At 38.8% G+C, this 21,427-nt stretch overlaps 1 protein-coding gene and 1 pseudogene across 1 annotated transcript in view; one reads left to right on the plus strand and one right to left on the minus strand.

Moving 5' to 3' along the window:
• Nucleotides 1-378: 378 nt before the first annotated feature.
• The window catches only part of LOC140500164 (uncharacterized), a 70,037-nt gene continuing 48,988 nt past the window's right edge, over nucleotides 379-21,427 (plus strand). The window contains exon 1 of the mRNA XM_072602493.1: nucleotides 379-1,327. Within this exon, the coding sequence (XP_072458594.1) occupies nucleotides 458-1,327 (870 nt within the window). The 5' untranslated portion in view covers nucleotides 379-457. The remainder of the gene's footprint in view (nucleotides 1,328-21,427) is intronic.
• LOC140500179 (uncharacterized) overlaps nucleotides 13,007-21,427 on the minus strand; it is a 36,666-nt pseudogene continuing 28,245 nt past the window's right edge.

Here is a 21,427-nt window from a genome sequence, read left to right on the forward strand (position 1 = left end):
AAGATCCCTGATGAGACAATAGTTGTTAATTAACAGTCCCTTGTTCCCAAACGTAAGATTTATTTACATCTCAAAAGGCACTTCTTCTCTCCCCCTCCCCCATGATTTTGATGTCTGTCTCCTTCAAAGAACAGTCAAGTTAGGTCATTTGCTGGCAGTCTCTTACTTCCTACTAAAGCATAAACTCTGAGAACATGTACTCACAGTTGCATATGCATGTTTGTCTACTCTAGAATTTTTGGCATACATGGGCTTTCGATGAATTTTTGTTAAATGTAGGAATAAATGAATATCTTTTGTTTTAGATTGTGAGACCAGCAACAAGAAAAAGGAATTTACTTCCACACAAGAAATTTCTGAAGGAAAGGAATCAAAGAGGGCAATATTAGAAGTACTCAAAGGAAATATTACCCAGCCATCCAAATTTCATAATGCTTATGAAATCAAAAGCAGTTTAATGAGATCTCAGAGGAACGCTACTGAGAAAAGACTCGAGAAATCACTTCCCAAAGAACAAAGTGTCAAGCCAGTAACAGTGATCCATAGGAACATCAGTCCAGGACAAGTGTGCTCCAAATTTAGTGAATCTGGGAGAAGTTTCAGTATGAACTCAAAGCATATTAAACAGCAGAGTATTTTTACAGGAGAAAAGCCTCATCAATATGATACAAATGGACAAAGTTCTCAACAGAGTTCTGACCAGAGAATTCATATAGGAGAGACATACTATAAATCTAACATATGTGAAAAAACATTCAGGCAGAACTCAGACCTGATTGAACAGCAGAGTATTCACAATGGACAAAAATCCTATGAATGTAATGAATGTGGGAAAATCTTCTCTGTAAGCTCATCTCTTATTCAACACCAGAGAATTCACACAGAAGAAAAACCCTATGAGTGTAAAGAATGCGGAAAAACTTTCAACCGTAGTTCTAATCTTAACCAACACCAGAAAATTCACACTGGAAAGAAGCCCTATGAGTGCAGTGAATGTGGCAAAGCCTTCTATCAGCAGTCTAACCTTATTCAGCATCAAAGAATTCACACAGGAGAGAAACCTTATAGATGTATGGAATGTGGAAAAGCCTTGAGTACACGATCTTCTCTTATTCAACACCAGAGAATTCACACTGGAGAGAAACCTTATGAATGTGATAAATGTGGGAAAACCTTCATTCGGGGCTCTAACTTCATTGATCACCAGAGAATTCACACTGGAGAGAGACCCTATGATTGTAGTGAATGTGGTAAAGCCTTTGCTCAGCACTGTAACCTTATACAACACCAGAGAATTCACACTGGAGAGAAACCCTATGAATGTAGTGTATGTGGGAGAGCTTTCCTTGCACTTTCAAATTTGATTCAACATCATAGAATTCATACTGGAGAAAAACCCTATGAATGTCAAGACTGTGGGAAAACCTTTCGTGCAAGCTCATACTTTATTCAGCACTGTAAAATACATACTTAGAAAACTTATCCATGCTAGTAGGAAAGCATTTAATGAACATTCATCTCTTATTCAAAATCAAACAATTCAAAATGAAGAGAATTCAAGAAATGTTTATTAAGTATCTGCTATTGGTGAGGCCCTGTGCTAGGGGCTAGGGATACAAAAACCAGAACACATGAGGAACTAACATTATATTGGGAGGATGCATTATATTCATAGATAAGGAAATACAAAATAATTAAAGTAGGGAAGGCAGTAACAACCTTTGTATCCCCAGAGCTTAGTACATCCTTCACACACGGTAAGCCTTAAATGCTTGTTGACTGACCAAAACCCTGCCCCCACCAAAAAAAACCCCACTTTTCTCTATGAGTGTATGGATCTTCACTCAGAACTGTGATCCTCACAAATATCAGCTAGTTCATAGTATGGACATAGAAAAACTGGCAAAAAAAAAATCTCCTTTCAGTGTATCAGAGACCTCAGGTATGTATCCCGTATTGGAAAGCTTTATATCACAGCTCTTCACTTTATAAATTTTAAGAGAATCAATATGAGAGAAAAATTGAGTAGAATGAGTGAAGTAACACCTTCCTTCTAAGCTTGTATCTTATTCAGAATCATGGAGTATACCATAGAAAAATATCCAGTAAATGAGTTGAAGCCCTGGATATAAGTTTATCCTTTATTCATCAGAAAGTCCACACTGGACCAAAAGCATTATAACAAAGTTTCATAGCTCTGCACTCAAAGGATTATTTGGGTTTTTTCCCCTCAAGTTAACTCTGTAATCTATGATTGCTGCCCTGGGTGGAATCCAGGGGTTGGAGGTTTATAGAGCATGGCACTAGAACACCAAGGCAAGACTTGCAATGAAATATCAAGTGCAGCTTCTGCCAAGGCACAGTAATTTAAAACTAAATTTCCACACCCTTGTACACCAAAACCATGAACTATCAGATCAAAATATTAAAGATTTTTGTATTTGAATCATTGTCACATAGCATGAACAAAGAGAATGACTTCCCTTTCAAATGGGATGGGGAAAGAGAAAATGGCCCTTCTGTCACAAGATGGAGTAGAAACAAGTTATTTTTGGAGAGAGTTGGGGGCGAAATTCTGTATTTCAATGAGGAAGAGAAGAGGAGGTGTCTAGAAACCTATTTAGATACATGAGGAACCTATCAACTTAATTTTAAGTTAAATTTGAATTTAATTTTAATTTTAATAAAAGCAAATTTAAATATATTAATTTAATTTAATTATTTGTTAAATTTAACTTAATTAAAATGTTAAAAAATTTAATAAAAGTTAAAAACCTTACATTTAAAAGGCAATTGTAAAAGATGAAAGAGCTTGTAAGGAAGGATGAATATAACAGCATGTATAAGTTCATTATAAACTTAGAAATGCAAAAGAGCTGAGGCCAGCAATGAGTGCTAAGGTGAAAAAAAGGGTAAGAGAGGTTTCTTTAGCTATATTGGGGGAAAGAAGATTTAGCAGAGATAGACTTGGGGTAGGTGATTAATGAGAAGCTAGAACCAGAGGTAAGTAAGGAGACAGTGAGAACACCTAGTTTACCTTGACGAATCTGGCATAGATGAACTACATCCCAAGGTACCAAAAGAACGGGTGAATGTGGTTGTGCCACAGTCACTAATCTTTGAGAGAGAAATCATGAAGACTGGGAGAAGCATTATAGGACTAGGAAAATGTCCCTGTTCTCAAAAGAAGAGAAGAGAGTAGATTCTGCAAACTGTAGACCAGTGAAGTTGACTTTGATTCCTGACTAAATTCCAGAACAAATTTTTAAAGGGATGGCGTGTGAACATACAGAAAAGGAGATGATGATCACTAGGAACCAGCATGGCCTCATCAAAGAATAGATTATACCAGATTATCCTCATTTTCCTTTTTTGACAGGGTTATTAGGTTGGTAGATAAGGAAAATGCGGTTAATATTTGCTTACTGCCTTTGTAGATTAGGAGAGAAATTGGCTATTTGGTAGTTCACTTAAGTGGATTAAAACCTGGTTAAACGACTGGGACCAAAGAGAAGTCATAGATGACTCAGTGTCAGTTTGGAGGGAGGTTCCTAGTGGAGAACTTCAGGTAATTGCTTGACCTTTGTTATTTAACTTTTTTAAAATCAGTGATAGATTAAGACTTCAATGACATGTTTATTGAATTTACAGATGATGCAGATGTGGGAGGTATAGCTAATAAGTTGGACAGAGTTAGGATCCAAAAAGATATGGATAAACTAAAATGACGGGCCAAATCTAATAACATGATTTCAGTAGTCTAGAACTGATTTCATTGGTGTAGGGAATTCTTGGCATGAAGATTCACTTTACCCGTGCTAACTGACAATAAACTATACAGTTTGTACATTTAGAGTAGAGATTCTTAATCTGGGATCTGAAACAAAAAATCAGAAATGTTTGTCATTATTTCAATATAATTGGTTTCTTTTATAATTATTTTATACTTCAAAAGCACTGAGAAGGGGTTCATAGATTTCCTCATACTGCCAAAGGGGTCCATGACAAAAAAAAGGATCCATGACACCTGGGATTTAGTTTCTTGGCATGTTAAGTGATTTACCGACTTTAAATCATGCCTCAGATGCTAGTGTGTGACCTTGGACAAGTCACTTAACCTTTCTGTTTCATTTTCCTAATCTGTAAAATTGGGATAATAAATGCACCTATTCACTCAGATTGTATGACATGATATGTGTAAATTGCTTTGCAAACTTTAAAGTGCTAGATTTTAGCTGTATATTAACCATTTAAAATGCTAACGCAAGTATAGTCAGTATTAAGGATAGAAGCATGGTATCAAGGACTAGTATTGTGATAGTTCCATTGTATTATGCTTTGATGAGATCACATCTGAAGTACTCTTTTCAGTTTGGGGTAGCATTTTATTTGTAACAGTTTTTAAGAGGGTTACTTGTCTAAGTCCATTTAAGTTCAACTGTTGAGCTGCATCAGGAGGTTGAAGTAGGAATTTCACTTTCTTTACTAAGCCCTACTCTTGGAATATGTGTTGCCAGTCTTTTAGACCACTCCCCTTCTCCCACTTTGAGAACACCTGCTTTCTAATAACCACGAATTTGCAGTCCCTTCCCCCAAAAGGGTTGTCTCTCTGCATGTGTAGAAGAAAACAGTTGGGAAAAAAAGGACCTTGTTACCATAGCAACAAGGCAGCCAAGACACCAAGTTGCTATTTTAAGCTTTTATCTTTTTTTTTTTATCCTAAGGGGAAAGGACCAGATCCATGCTTTTTCTACCATATTTTGGGAACCATATAAACAATAACAATAAAATTTCTGTCTCATGTACATCAGGAGCCCCCAGCCAATATGAAAGTCCCCACAGTTTAGATACCCTATGCTTTCTGTCCCTTTCCCTCATGAGTAAAAAATGACACTGAGGCAAACCAAGGCAAGATTTCCAGGCAATGTAACACTTTATTAACAGGTACTCATAAACTTAGTAAAGTAAGCCACTATAGCCACCTGAACAAAGGCTAGGGATCCAAAAGGATGAGAAAGCTCCTCTTTATTGAGATGAAGGAAAGGAGTCCTGTGTGGCTGGGAAATGTTACAATTGGCTACTGCTTGGAAAGATGGATTGGCCTTCAAGTATGGGTGATTACAATTATGGAATGTTAATTCTTTTTGGGACCTAGCTGCCTTTAGCAATCTTGGCTAGAAAAACAAAATCATCCCAATCAAGTTCCCCCTCCCCACACCCCCAACTTTTATCTCTTCTTTGGAGACTAAATCACATTTAATTTTGCCAAGGATACAGTAGGACATGAGAGTTGTCCCCTGGGGAAAGTTTAGCTCAAGTTGGTCCTCTGCTTATCTGTAAATAGAGGCAAGGACCCCAGGTTAGCAAGCAATTGCCCACTGGATTGAGAGTGATCATGTTACTTTTCCATGCCTTTAGAGACTGCTTAGTGAATTAGACTAAGAGGTGAGTTTTCTGACAAAATGGGGAAAAGGCTGGATTACAGAGTAATATTATCAAATGATAAGGTATAATATCAATTGTCCTCTCGTTCTTGTTTGTATACCTTGCCCAGCCAATCTCCTTTTTCTCTAGCTCCCTATTCACAGTAATGAAGCATACAAATCAGAAGCAGCTAAGATCTAGCACTTTATGTAACCACACAGTAATACCAATTAGACAAAAATGTAAAGAAACTTTTAAAAACAGAAAAAAATGTGGACTTGACATCTGAGAAATAGTACTTTAATATCTGTTTTAAGTTGGGGGGAGGAAAGTTCAGTCCAATTTAAACATACCTCCCCTCTAACCAATTTTATTTATACTAATAATTCACTGAGCCTCTTTGCTCACCCCTTTTGTTCCACTTATGGAGGTTTCTCCCCATGGAAAGGCATGCTTAAAAAACCCTCTCTTTAGACTCCAAGTCATAGGAAGTGGAAGGATTTCTGTCCCACCCAAAGAACTACATCCTCAGCATGTATTTCTCCTTGACAAAGAGAAGCAGCCCATTTTTGAAGCATCCCATTGCCACTCTCTGTCTCTCTATCAACATCATTTAGCAACCTTTCCTCCTTTGAGGTTCATGATATGTAAATGTATTGCCCAACTTAGATCCCTAGTGGCTGCTCCCTGACATATGCTCTTTCAGTCTCTGGCTCACAGTCTTTCTTTGTACTCCAATTTCTGCCCTTGTATTAGAAGACTTCAACATACAAGGTATCCCAAATGTCTTAGCTTTAATAGCTTAAAATTGCACTAAGATTTTTGAAACACCATATATATATATATATATATATGTATATATGTATATATACGCACACACACACACATATATATATACATATATATGTATGTATATATATATATTCTCAAATAATTTACCAGCCCTTCATTGTACTCAAATCCCATGACATGTTCCTCTAATCCATTTTAGCTACAGAGATTGTCATATCCTGATCTAGCTATCATCTGTAAGTGTGTTCAGTTTTTGAGTTAATGAACTCCAAAAATTCCTTTATCTGATCATAGCTGCTTATTATACCATTTTCCCCTGTGCTTCACCATCCTTGACCCCATTCTTCATCCTCCCTATGATCTCCATTTTCTCTACCCCTCAATATTTTCTCAGGCCATCATCCCAGCACTGGCTACACTCTCCTCCCTTCTCAATCTCAACCGCTGGGTGAACCAATCCATGTCTACACTACCCCTCTATAATCTTGCTCCCTTATCATATCCTCAAACCTTAATCCATATCCTTGTGTTATACAGCCAACCATGTGTTGCCTTTCTTACTATTCAATACTGCTGAAGAATGGAGCTGGGGTGTGACAAAACTTTACCGACTAGATCCATTATAAGTTTGCTACAATCTTGACTGGGATCTCACTGAATTAAGCAAGGCAGTCCTTTGTACCCCACCTAATTGATTTGTTCTCTCATTCACCACAGTCACTATGACAAACCTTTACATCCCTCCTCAAGTTCATTATGATAATCCCTCCCCTCCCCTTCTCAGCTGAGAATTTTGACTCATATTTCATTTAAAAAATTGAGGTCATTTGCATCCCTCCTTGGCTCATATCACTCAGACTTGTTTCCAACTATCTATTCATCCCTTTCTCACATGAATTGGCAACACATTCCCTTTGCCAAAATAAACATTTCTATAGGATCCATGATCCCATCCCCTCCAATCTTCTCCAGAAAATTATCCTATCATCTTTATTCTTATATGTTCAATTTCTTCCTATTTACTGGCTCCTTCCCTGTTACCTATAAGAACACCCATGCCTTTCTCATCCTTAAAAAAAAAAAACTACTATAATTCCTGCTAAGTATACTCCCATATCTTCCCTTTGTGGCTAAGCTCCTTGAGAAAGCTATTTGCCTCTACTTCCTCCCCTGTAACTCTTTTCTAAACACTGCAATCTAGCTTCCAACCTCATTACTCAATTAAAATTGTTCTCTCCAGAGTTACCAGTGAAATCTAATGGCATTTTTCTGTCCCCATGCTTCTTGATCTCTCTATGGCCTTTGGCACTATTGAGCTCCTCCTGGATATTCATCCCCTCTCTAGATTTTTCTGATTGCTGTCTCCTGGTTCTCTACCTGCTCATCTGACTATTCTGTCTTGGATTTCTTTGTTGGCCTGTCATCTAGGCCACACTCATCAACCACGAGTATTCTCTAAGGATCTGCCCTGGGCCCTCTTCTCTTCTCCCTCTGAATTATTTTGCTTTTATAGGCTCAATTATCATCTTAATGCTGATGATTTTTAGATTTAACTATCCATCCCTATTCACTCTCTTGAACTTCCATTCTCACATCACCAATTGTCTTTTGGACATCTTATACTGGATGTCCTGCAGGCATCTCAAAATTAATATGTCCCAAACAGAACTCATATATTTTCTAATACCCTCCTCCTTTCTTCCACAATTCTCTATTACTGTTCAGGGCACCACCATCCTCCCAGTCACCAGATTTGCAATTGTCAGGAAATTTTCTCCAAATCTTGAGATAGGCATACCCATCAGATGGGATCTGATAACTAAGGGTCAAAAAAGAATAGATTCTAAGGAATCTGTTCCCACTGATAGCAAAATCAGATTCTTGGGGTACAGATTAAAATTTTGTAACCATTCAGGCCCACTTAGAGAAAACAGCCAATTGGCAGCATTAGCACTTCACAAGTGGGAGAGGGGCAGAGACACGAGGAATCAGCCAAACACTTGTACAATTATGAAAGCAGTCATTTTACCCAAAACTGCAGGGTCTCTGATCCAAAAACAGCAAGTAGTTGTTATGACAGTTGGTGGGACCATCTGCTTTACCATGTCCTTGCATGGGGGTTGGGGACTTTCTAATACTAGGCATCCACATGATTGGTGGGATTCCTACATTGTTAATCCATCAACCATATAATCTTGGTGTCATCTTCAACTACTCTCTTGAATTCATTCTATCTATCCAATCCCCTGACAAGTTTTATCATTTCTACTTTCACGCTATCTCTCAAATTCATCCTTTTCTTCCCACTTACACATCTACTACCCTGGCAGCCCTCATCACCTCAGGCCTAATCCACTGACATAGCCTACTGCTCTGCCATTCCAGCCCATCTCCTGTCCATCTGTTGTCAAAAGTGATCTTTCTGTAGTTGTTGCACTTAATAGCATTTTTCTTTTTTCCAGTTACATAAAAAGATAGTTTTCAATATTCATTTTTGTAAGATTTTGAATTCCAAATTTCCTCCCTCCTTTTCTTTCCTCTCTCCTCCCCAAGACAGTAACCAATCTGATATAGCTTTTATATGTACAATCATGCTAAACATATTTCCACATTCATGTTGTCAAAGAAGAATCAGAACAAAAGAGAAAAATCATGAGAAAAAAAGTGAAAATAGTCTGCTTTCATCTGCATTCAGACTCCATAGTTCTTTCTCTGAATGTCGCTAGCATTTTCCATTATGAGTAAAAGTGATTTTAGAGTGCAGGTCTGCTATGCAATAAACCCCAGTGGCTCCCTATCACCCCAAGTATTAAATATAAAATCCTGTTTAGCATTCAAAGCCCTCCATAATCCTCCCATTTTTCTAGTGTTGCACCCTCTCTCCCCCAACACATGACTTACACATACATATACTCTTCAGTCTAGCAATACTGGCTTCCTTACTGTTCCTCAAATAAGATACTCTATCTCCAGACTCCAGGCATTTTCACTAGCTGCTCTCCATGTCTGGAATGCTCTCTCTCTTCATTCTGCTTTCTGTCTTCTTTCAAGTGCAAGCTAAAATCCTACTTTTTACCCAGGAAGCCTTTCTTGATCCCTCTTAATTCTAGTGCCTTCCCTCAGTTGATTATTTCAAATTTATCATGTATATTGTTTGTTTGTACATAATTATTTGCATGTTGGCTCCCTCATTAGACTGTAGCTCCTTGAAAGCTCCTTGAGAGCTGGGACTGTATTTTGCCTTTCTTTGTAATTATCCCTAGCACTTCAAACAGTGCCCAGCACATAGTGGGTGCCTAGTGAATATTTATTCACTGACTAGTGATGTCAAATAAGGTGTGTATTTTTGCTAAAGGATTTGCTATATTCATTCCACTGAAGGTTTTCTCCATTGTGAATTCTGTGATGTTGAATAAAAACTGAGTATACATTGAAGGCTTTCCCACAGTCATTAGCAGATGATGGTAGAAGAAATATCTTAACTACTTACCCAATGCAGTTTAGGCAGTTGTTCCTCAAAAGGTATTGACACATTCTTTAAGACTTGATTGTCTTATTGGCTGGCTCCTTATCATCTGAGTACCAGCCTCTGAGGTGTTTGGTTGGTGGATCTTAGTGGGAACTTTCCTCAGCTGAATCAATTTAGGGACCTCAATATCCTTTTGAAATGATTTTTTCCTGAAATACCTAAGTAGATCTTCTTTTTTTCATTGTTGAATGAACTACAAATGTCTCATTTTCTTCCAATATCAGAACTTAAACTACCAGAGGATTGTCCAAGTCAGGCCAGGCCCACAGAAGAACACGTATAAAACATTTCTCTACACTGTGAATCATCTAATATGGATAAAGTTCGCAATCTGGTTGAAAACTTTTCCATATACACCAGATTTAGAAGATTTCTAATGTCAACTTTCTGATATTCATTTAGGACTAAGCTCTGAGTGAAGAACTTTTCTACAATATTATGTGGTTTTTCAGAAATTCTATGATGGTTATTCAACTGAAAATGTTAGTGGAAGGTATTCCCACATGGGTCACAATGATGTGGTCTTTTTCTCTAATATTTAATAGGGTTTGAGCTCACGTTGAAATTTTATTCTCCTAACTTCTTTACCCTATGGCACATTCTTGCATTATTTTCACTCAGAAAATAGGGCATACATTTCCTCAGTTTGTATTGTTGCGTTTCACAATGTGTCCCTAACCTGTGTGTGTCCATCCTTCGTTGCCAAAGAAGACCACGCCATCAGAGAAAAAATGACATGACTTGCACTTGACTTTGTTTTGAGTGAGGGAGGACTGTGCAGGTCACCAGCCTCACTTCTCCTCCAGAGCCATCTGAATTCAGTGACCAGATATTCATCAGGATGACTGGAGATGACCCAGGATGAGGCAATTGTGGTTAAGTGACTTGCCCAAGGTCACACAGCTAGTGAGTGTCCAGTGTCTGAGGTGAGATTTGAACTCAGGTCCTCCTGACTCCTGCACTGGTGCTCAATCCACTGTACCACCTAGCTGCCCCCTCTCTGTTACCTATTCACCTAATGAAGGGTCTTTTCCCCCTTGTGTCCTGATTTATCACACACCTTTCTAAGAGGCATTTCCCAAGAGTCTGGAAAGAGTTTGAGAGAAAAATATTCTTTCTTAATATTTTCAGTTTTACTATAATCAATCAATCAACAAACATTTGTGAAGTAACCATTATGTGCCAGGCAGTATGCTAAGCATTGGGAATACAAAAAAGAGTCAAAAGACAGTCCCTGCCCTCAAGGAGCTTATAATCTAATGGGGGAGACAATGTGCAAACAAAGATGTACGAGCAAGTTATATACAGGCAATAATTAAGGAAATAATTAAGAAGAGCTGGGGAAGGTTTCCAGTAGAATGTGGGATTTTGAGACTTAAAGGAGTCTGGTAAGTCAGTAGGCAGAGCAGAGGAAGGAGAGCATCTAAGCATCGGGGCAGCCAGAGAGAATGTCCAGAATCAAGTGATGGAGTGCTGTTTTGGAAATAGCACAGGATTTGAACTCATGTCTTCCTGATTCCAAGACCACTCCTCTCTATTCACGACTCAGCCTAGTAGCCTCTGAGCTAACCTATCCTCACATTGAAAGGCTTCTCTGATCCCAGGTTTTTTTATATACATGCATGTTGATTTCTTGTGATTTCCCTTTAGAAACTTCCTGCTTTGAAATCAAGTTTGGTTTCATCTTGGTTTTACAGTCTGAAATGATCTAAAGTTCCAAGACCATATTTGGCTGGATGTCAAAATCTTCAATGAACCTCTGAGAGTGATGAACACATAAAATGGGTGCCCATCTGGGAGCGCTTGCCTCTACAAGATGTGGGCATAGTCCCATCTGAATTATTTAATAATTCCTGTGCATGCTGCCTCCCCCTTAAAGCATCATGTTCTTTTCTAATTCTCTTTGCATTTCTTACAGTCACCTATGTCCCTCTTCAGCTTCTTAGAGATCAATGACTCCTATGTTGATTTTTGGCACTTAAGTGTTTTACTCATAGGACAGCTGCCTCAGTAAGGGTCATTTCCATTCTTAGTAACCCTAGCAAACAAGCAAATCTGCTTTGAGAAAATGATGAGACAAAGGTCTGGTTTTCAACAACAAAATCTATTGCTTTTACTGTGCTGTGGTGCAGATGTTTTGTGAACACTAAAATACTAATTATTTGTGTTATTACAGTTATTGTTCACTGGGCAGATCCTTTCAGTAAAGTTTTAATATGAGTTCTGCAGCAATACTTCATAAACCCAGCCCCAGTCTGGGAGTGGGAGGGAGGAAAGGGAAGGACGTAGTCCCTGACAGGACAGGGCAGCAGGCTCCTCCCTGCCCCTCTCACCATAGCTGCTTCATCCCTGACCTTTGAAGAACAATAACGCCTTAAATACATCCGTCCCAGGGCAGGTCGGACGCTTGGCCTGATCTGGGTGTCTGGATGTGTAGTCGCTTCCAGGTTTCTGCACAGCCTCCTGTCCTCTGCTCTGTAGATCGCGCTCACTCATCACCACCAAGTGGACACTGATACAAAGGGAACTAGAGAAAGCCACCTGCACAGGATCTGGGACTAGATGCTTTACCGCCTAAGGGGTAGAAGCCCAGATGGGCGCTTCCCGTCAGCCAGCTCCAGCAAGCCCAGGAGAAATGTGCCTGGTTCTGCTGTCACTGCTGTCTGCGCAGGGATTGAGAGATTTGGGGACAAAATAATAGTAATAACACCAACCCTTGTTTCCGTAGCTTTTGAATTTTAGAGGTCATCTGGTCCTGCTTCCCCTCCCCCCCCCACCCCGTTATATGTCAGGAAACTGAGTCATAAGATTTTGAGCTCCTTGAGGGTAAACTGTTTGTCCTTAGCTCTTAGTACAGTGCCTGGCTTCATCACCATCATCACCATCACCACCATCAACACCACCACCGCCATCATCATCTTCATCATGGGTCGCAATTATGTAATGCCTTAAGATCTGCAAAGCACTTTCCGCATGTTATTTCATTTTATACTTACAACCACCCTATGAGGTATTCCCATTACTATTCCCATTTTACAGATGAGGAGACTGAGGTTGAAAAGTTAAATGACTTGTACAAGGTCACACAACTAATAAGTGTTTAAGGCAACCCACATTCCAAGTGCAGTGCTCTATCCTCTCTCCACATAACTAATACACAATTGGTACTTAATGAATGCTTGTTGACTTGATATTTCCCATCCATAGAATAGCGGTAATAATAGTGCCCACCTATGGAGGAAATAAGAAAATATGATGCCATATAGTCAAAAAATATTTATTAAGTGCCCACTACATGCCAGGCATTGTGATAAACATTGAGGATACAAATCTTAAAAAAAAAAAAAAAAAAAAAGGAAAAAAGGAAGGAAGGAAATACAGTCCCTGTCCTCAAGAAGCTTACAATCTAGCTAGGGGAAGACAAGTAATATATCCAACATCTTAGTGGTAGTAAGTGACAGAGTTAAGGTCTAGACCCAGGTCCTCTGACTCTAAATCCATCTCTCTTTCCTCTGCACCACTGGTGAGATGCTTTTCTTCAAAGCAACCCAGTTAAGAGAGGCCACATCTAGTGCTTCAAGGATCTTACTGGGAACTTTCTTGCCTGACGTTTTTGCTGGGAATAGGATTCCATAGACAAGTAGGACAAGGTTGGAACTGGAAATGCTTAATATGCACTTTTTAAAAGTTGTACATAGTATAATTGATCATTTTATTTATAATCCCCTTTTTTGTTCTTGGTATGTCAACTTCATAATAATAAAAAGAAAAATATTTTTTAAAGAATGTATAAAGGTTTGACTGAGGTAGGATTTCGTTTTGCTGCCACAGAAACATCCGAGCATATAGGGGGCCTGTGCTCTCAGGTTGCATGTGTACGCTGTCATATCTGACCTCTATCAAATAGCTATGTCCACCCCACCTCCTTCCCTTGCAGATAACCTGCCCAAACTCAGTCCATGCACTGACTCTACATATATGTTTATCCACTCACAAGCAGTCACACACATTCTAAGGAAATGACCCTTTGTATCTTCAGATCCCTTTCTCTAGGACTTCTGGATTCCTCTCCTTACGTTAGACCTGAACATTGGAATTGATTTGGGGATTTCAGTAGGAATGTTTTGTTTCAGGCATCTGTGTGATCTTTGAGGATGTACCCATGCGTTTCACCCAAGAGAAGTAGAGCCACTTGGGCCCTGCTTACGAGGGTCACTTGGGTCTCTATCAGGGATGTGATGCTAGAGAATTAAGGGAATATAGTATCACTTGATAAGCCCTCTTCCCTGGGACTCAGGGCTAAGTTTCTCGCCATCTTGATACGTGACTAGCTTCGGAAGTGGACAAAATTGATTGGATTTTGATTTAGAGGCCAGAGAATTCTAATCCTATCTATTTAGACTGAGAGGTTCCCTTTCCTAGGAGATAGGCTGAGTTTGAGAAGAAATAGGTAGATTCCTTGAGCTCTTTCTGAATTTTTGCTTTTCCACTTTTCTTCCCCCTACCCTGTAGGAGATCTGGCCTAACTATCCCAGACCCAAGACTCTTCTCTAGAGTTCAAGTTTCTCAACTTTCTAGTGGGGACAGGACATGTGGGGTGATTGTTTCTTAAGCCTAGAACTCTAACTCCCCAATTCCCTTTTCCACCACAAAGAATACAATCATAGATCCCTGCAGAGGATGGACAGATAGAGCTTCACTGTGCCTTTCTACTATGTTCTCTCTGCGGAGCATAGAAAAAATACTAGGCCCTTTTTTCTTCCCCATGAGCAGAATTTCCAGTATTCAAGCCTGAAATGATTTCCTTACTGGAACAAGGGAAAGAATCCTTGAGTCTTGTGTATAAAAAAAAATTTGAGAGGATCAAGTGAGAGAATTTTTCCTTCAGTCATTGAATAGTTTTACTGAGTATCTCTTGTGTACTCAGGGAAGGAACTAGGCTAAGTCTTTCAGACTAAGTTCAAAAGAAATAGAAAATATTCCAGTCCTGGTAGAACGTGTTGTGCAGTGGAGAAGGTGGAAATAAAATGACCCCATTTGGGATTTTTTTGGCAAAGATACTGGATTAGTTTGTGTTTTCCTTCTCCAGCTCATTTTGCAGATGAGGAACTGAAGCAAGCAGGGTTAAATGACTTGACTTTAGATACTTGCTAGTATCTAAAGCTGGATTTAAACTCATAAAGATGAGTTTTCCTGATTCCAACCCAGTATTCTATATACTGTGCATCTAACTACCCCATGTCATTTCCTTCCCTCCCCCAATGCAATAAATTCCAGTGACTCCTTTTAATCTCCAGGATCAAATAAAAAATTGTATATTTGACTTTTAAAGCCCTTAATAACCTTGTCCATCCCTACCTTTCTAGTCTTTTTACATCTTACTCCTCCCCATATACTCTGTGATTCAGTTAGTCAATAAATACTAAGGTCCTACTATGCTCTAGGTATTGTGCTGAGTGCTGGGAATACAAAGAAAGGCAAAACCTTTCAGGAGCTCACAATCTAATGGGGAAGATAACTCGCAAACAACTATGTACTAACAAAGATAAATAGTAAATAATCATCAGAGGGAAGACAGAATTAAGGGGGATCCAAAACAGCTTCCTGTAGAAGGTGGAGTTTTAGTTCAGACTTGAAGGAAGCAAGGGGAGCCAGGAGACAGAGATGGAGAGGGAGATCATCCCTGGCATGCAGAACAGCCAATGAAAATGCCCAGGAACAGTAAGGAGGTCAATGTCACTGGACTGAAGAATAAGTGTGTGAGGTGAGGTTGTAGAAGGAAACTGGGAAGAGGATGGAGGGAGAATTTTATATTTGATCCTGGAGGTGACAGGAGTTTATTGAGTAGAGGTTGTGTGTGATAATGTGTGTGATAATAGACCCACACTTTGGAAAATCACTCTGGCAAATAAGGACTGACTGCAGTGGGAAAGGCAGACCAACCAGGAGACTATTTCAATAGTATGAAGAGATGAAGGTGGTGGCCAACATGGTGGCAATGTTAGAGGAGAGAATGGGGCATATATAAAAGTAAAACCAACAAGCCTAGATATTCCTTGGATGAAGATCCAGCAAAGGAAGTTGAGAAGAAGCCACCAGGCAGGTAGAAAGAAAATCAGGACAGAATAATGCCCTGAAAACTTAGCAAGAAGAGAATATCAAGGAGCAGAGGATGACCAACAGTGTCAAAGACTGCAGAGAAGTCAAGAAGGATATAGACTGAGAAAAAGGCATTGGATATAGATTATTGTCAGCTGTGAAAAAAAGTCAGTCGAATGACGAGGTCAGAAGTCAACCTTTAGATAGTTAAGTAGAAAGCAAGAGGACCAGAAGTGGAGACATTTATTGCAGATGGCCATTTAAAGGAGTTTAGCCATAAAATGCAGGAGCGATGTGGGGGAATAGTGGGGATGGATGGCTCAAGTGGGGATATTTTGAGAATGGTGGAGATGTGAGTATTTTTGTAAGCAGAAGGGAAGCAGTCAATAGAGAGGGAATGATTGAAAATGTGAGAGAGGGGGGGTGGAGCCAAGATGGCAGAGTAAAAGCAAGGACTTACTTGCCTTCTCCCCCAAAGCCCTTCAAATACCTGTAAAAAATGACTTTAAACAAATTCTAGAGTTACAGAACCCATAAAATGACAGAGTGAAACAAATCTCTAGCCCAAGAAAGCCTGAAAAATTGACAGGAAGGGTATGTGCCACTGGGCAGGGAGCAGAGTACAGGCCATGCCTGCACAGAGGGCCAAAGGAGGCCTCAGGGGACCAATTCACTAGAAGCTATGGCAGTTTCCAGACTTCTCAACCCAAATGCCAAAGACAGCATAGAAGATCAGTGGGAAAACTCTGTAGGACCTGGGTGAAAGAGAAGTACATAGTCTGGCCAAGGTCCAACCCCAGCCCCAGGATGCTGGCAGAGGCGGGCTGTGGCTGCTGCTATTGTGGTGGCACTGGTGGTGGTGGTTATCCCAGCAGCAGCAATAGCAGCAGCTGCTTCCAGAGCTCTAGGCCCACAGATGGTGGAGGATTGAGAGGCTGATACAAAACCCCTGAAGCCTGGGACAGTACACCCATTCCCACACCCAACCCTACTGGAAGCAGAGTCCTACCTTGACAAAGAGTTAGAAAGTCAAGTATTTGGCTGGGAAAATGAGTAAACTGCGTAAAAAAAAAAACCCACCTCAGACTATAGAATCTTACTTTGGTGACAAAGATCAAAACATGCAACTAGAAGACAATAAGAAAATCAAAGCTCCTACATCAAAAACCTCCAAGAAAAATATTAGTTGGTTGCAGGCCATGGAAGAGCTCAAAAAGGATTTGGAAAATCAAGTAAGAGAAGTAGAGCAAAAATTGGGAAGAGAAATAGGCGTGGTGCAAGAAAATCATGAAAACGAGTCAACAGTTTGCTAAAGGAGACTCAAAAAATACTGAAGATTATAACACCTTAAAAAATAGAAAATGTGAGAGGGCAGGGATGACATAAGGGGCAAGCTGCTGCAGAAGACCAGCTGGAATGGGATCACCTGTTGTCCTTGGCAAGGAGAAAAGTCCTCTCATCACAGGGATGGTATAAGGTAATGGAGGAAAAAGCAAGAAAAGATATCTGATTGATTCAAGATGAAAAGGAGAAAAGAGGGAGCTTATGGCAAGTGGCCTTAATTTTTTTTGAAAAATAGAAGGTAAGATTCTCAGCTGAGAGTGTAGAAGGAGGGGGACCTATGGGAGTTGTGAGGAGGGATGAAAAGGTTTGGAAACATCACTGTGGAGCGAGTTAATTGGGGAAGTGCCTTTTATCTCTACTCAGTGTTTTGTACACAGTAAGTACTCACTAGGTGATTATTATTAATGATTTTGCCTTTCCTGCAATTTAGAGTTGAGAAGGAATGAAGATGCCAAATTATACTTTAGTGTTTAAGTTTGCTCTAGTGTTTTAAGTTTAAAATGTGGTTTTGCTGTTCTAGCAAAGGTTTATGTGTGTGTGTATGTATGTATATATACATACACATATATATGTATGTACATATGAATGATGGCTGTTCAGAAACCTCTGAATCATCTCAAGGAGATCTTTACCAATATGATAAAACACCTAACAACCATTTGCTGGCAATCTACTGTAAATAAACTGTAAGGAAAGACTTGAAAAGCAAACACGCTGACTTGAGAATTGAATTTTAAAAAACAAAATCATGAAGGGATTGTTTTGTGGCAGAATTTCTCTGCAACATGAATTCTCTGATGTTTAAGCAAGTTGGAACACTGGATGAAAGCTTTCCCACAATCACTACACATATACGTTTCTCTTCAGTATGAATTCTCTGGTGCTGAATAAAACTAGAATGCCAGTTAAAGGCTGCACCACACTCATTACACCCATAAGGTTTCTCTCCTATATAATTCTCTCATGTTTAATAAGGTTAGAGTGGTGACTAAGTACTTTCCCACATTCATTTACATTTATGGGACTTCTCTCCGGGATGAATCATCTGATGTGGACTCAGATCTGAACGTGTATTAAAGGCTTTGCCACATTCACTACATCATAGGGTTTCTCTCCAGCATGAATTTTATCATGTAAAGTAAGACCAAAATGTGTACTGATGGCTTTCCCACATTCCTTACATTGATGGGATATCCCTCCAGTATGAACGCTCTGATGTTGAATAAGATATGACCATGCACTGAAAGCTTTTCCACATTCATTACACTTATAAGGTTTCTCTCTAGTGTGAATTCTCTTACGTGTAATAAGTTGAGAACTTTGTCAGAAGATTTTGCCACACTTACTACATTCATAAGGTTTATCTCCAGTATGAATTTTGCAATGTTGAATAAAAGATTATCGAGCAATTGAAGGATTTTCCACATGTATCACATTCATCATGTTCCTCTTTTGTGTGAATTATCTCATGAATAGTAAGGGTTATTCTCTGGATAAAAATTTTCCCACATTCAGTACATTCATAAGGTATCCTTCCAGTATGAGTTCTTCAGTGTCAAAAAACGTAAGAATGGGCACTGAAGGTTTTCCCACATTCATTACACACATAAGGTTTATCTCTTGTGTGAATTATCTGTTGAATAAGTTGAGAGCTCTGACTGAAAGCTTTTCCACATTCATTACAGCTATAAGGTTTCTCTCCAGCATGAATTCTCTGATGTGTAATAAGGTGAGTTCTTTGATAGAAAGCTTTCCCACATTGGCCACATTCATATGGTTTCTTTCCAGTATGAATTTTTTGATGCTGAATAAAAGATGAATGTGTGCTGAAGACTTTCTCACATATAATACATTCATAACATTTCTCTCCTTTATGTGTTTTTTGATGTTGAATGAGGTTAGAGTTTTGACAAAAGGTTTTTCCAATCATTGTATTCATAGGGTCTCTCTCCAGTATGAATTCTATGATGTTGAATAAGGGAAGAACAAGCATGAAATGCTTTCCCACATTCATTACGTTAAGGTTTCTCTATAGTGTTAATTCTTTGATGATAAATGAGGTGAGAATTCTGATGGAAGATTTTCCCACATTCATTCTATTTATAGGGTTTCTCTCCATTACGTGTTCTCTCATGTTTAATGATGATTGATCTCTGACTGAAAGTTTTCTCACATTCATTACATTTATACATTTCTTGATGTTGGATAAGGTGCACACTCTGGCTAAAAGCTTTGCCACATTTGTTACATTCACAGGGTTTGTTTCTTGCAAATGGTCTTTCATGTTTAGTAAATGTTGATCTTTGACTGAGGGTTTTCTCAAATTCATTACATTCAGAAGATTTCTCATCATTGTAAATTTTCTGCTTTCCAAGAAGGACTGGGTTCTGCCTGAACACTTTCCTAAATACATTAGCTTTACAAAGTCTCTCTCCTGTATGGATTCTTAGATGATTAATTAGATCTGAATTCCGTTTGAAGCGTTGGCCACATGGATCACATTTATAAGGTATTTCTTTAGCAGGAACTCTCAGATGTCCATTAGGATTTGAGCACAAATTTAAGATTCTCCCAAATTTGGTATTTATTTGTGCTCTCTGCTCTAAGGAATTCTCATTCTGGATTATTGTCACTGGCCTAACATCTCTCACCAAAGAACAGGATTTCCTCTGTCTCTCTTCAACAGTTTCTCTTTGGTGTTGCTCTATCCTGCACTCATAGTTATATACTCCTTTGAACTTTAGGAACTGAGGAATATCCCTCTGAGTATTTCCAAGATCATGTACTGGGATTCTACTTTTTCATAAATTCCTTGATTTAAAGGAAGTTCGTTGTTTCTTGATCTTGTCTCATCATCTAAACAATTAAAAATGCATCAGGGAGATACCTAGGGCAGGAATATGACAGCCACAAATGAAAAAAAATTTTTTGAACTGTATGTGTGTGTATCATAGCTTAGTCATAAGGTCTATAAGAGTTCCTAGAAGAAATGGAGCAAGAGATTTAAAAAGGATATTAGAAATGAAATGAGAACTCTAGAGGAAAAAAATGGATAGAAGACTAAATAGCTCAATACAGGAGATGCTAAAACCTACCTAAATAGCAAGCACCCTCAAAAATTAGAATGGATCACATAGAAATCAGTGATTCCATGAAATAATAAAACAAGAAGAAAATCATTAGATTAAAAAAAATAGAAGAAAATGTAAGATATTTCCAATCATTAAACAACTGACCCAGAAAATAAGTCAAGGAGAGATCTTTGTAAGACCATTAAATTGTTTGAAAACCATGACACATGCCAAAAAAAACATCCCAAAACATGGACACCATATTTCAGACTGTGTTTAAAGTACTGTGGTAAGTTCTAAGTGTTATATTTTAGGGAAGATAATGATAAACTGAAGAGTTTAGAGAGGTTACTGGATAACCATCCAAAGGAGGTTTACCAGAATGCTTAGAGATTCAGATCATGAAATAGTTGAAAGAACTGGGGATCTATACCTTGGACAAAAGAAGACTTAGGAGAGCAAATGGCTGCTGTTTTGAAATATCTGAAATGCAAAGTGTGAAACAGGAATTGTTCTGCTTGGCCTAGAGGGCAGAATTAGTGGAAACGAGTGGAAAAAGTTTCTAATTACTTCAGCTATCCCTAAGTGGAAATAGCTAGTTGACACCCCTTACCTGGGGTCTTAAAACAAAGGTTTAATTGGTCATTTGTTGGTCGTGTTGCAAGAGAGATTTTTGCTCAAGTATGGATTGAAATAGATGGCTTCTGAGTTCCCTTCTAACTGAGAATATGTGTGTATACATGTGTACATGTACACATGTATGTATGTTTCTATGTATGTATGTGTGTGAAAACAGTGTAATATGGTGGAAAAATCACTAGACATCAAATTAGGAGACCTACCTTGGTTCCAGCTATCAACCATCTGACTACGGACATGCCACTTTACTTCTCAGAGCTTTAGTTTCCGCATCTATAAAAAGAAGATAATCCTTGCACTGCTTACCTCACAGGATCTTTGTGAAGACAAAGCACTCTTTGTTAAAGCCCCAAATAAATGTGAAAAAAAAGCTATCAACAAATTTAAAAAGTATACAGTTATCAGTGACAGAGATCATAGGGTTTGTAATGGAAATCGGGATATTTGATGATAGCCCTAACCGGTGAATTTGATGCTAAAGTGACAATATGGCCTCACACATCACATCTCCAACCCTTTGCTCAAAAGT

The sequence above is a fragment of the Notamacropus eugenii genome, chromosome 4 (genome assembly GCF_028372415.1).
Source record: "Notamacropus eugenii isolate mMacEug1 chromosome 4, mMacEug1.pri_v2, whole genome shotgun sequence".
Classification (NCBI taxonomy): Eukaryota; Metazoa; Chordata; class Mammalia; order Diprotodontia; family Macropodidae; genus Notamacropus; species Notamacropus eugenii.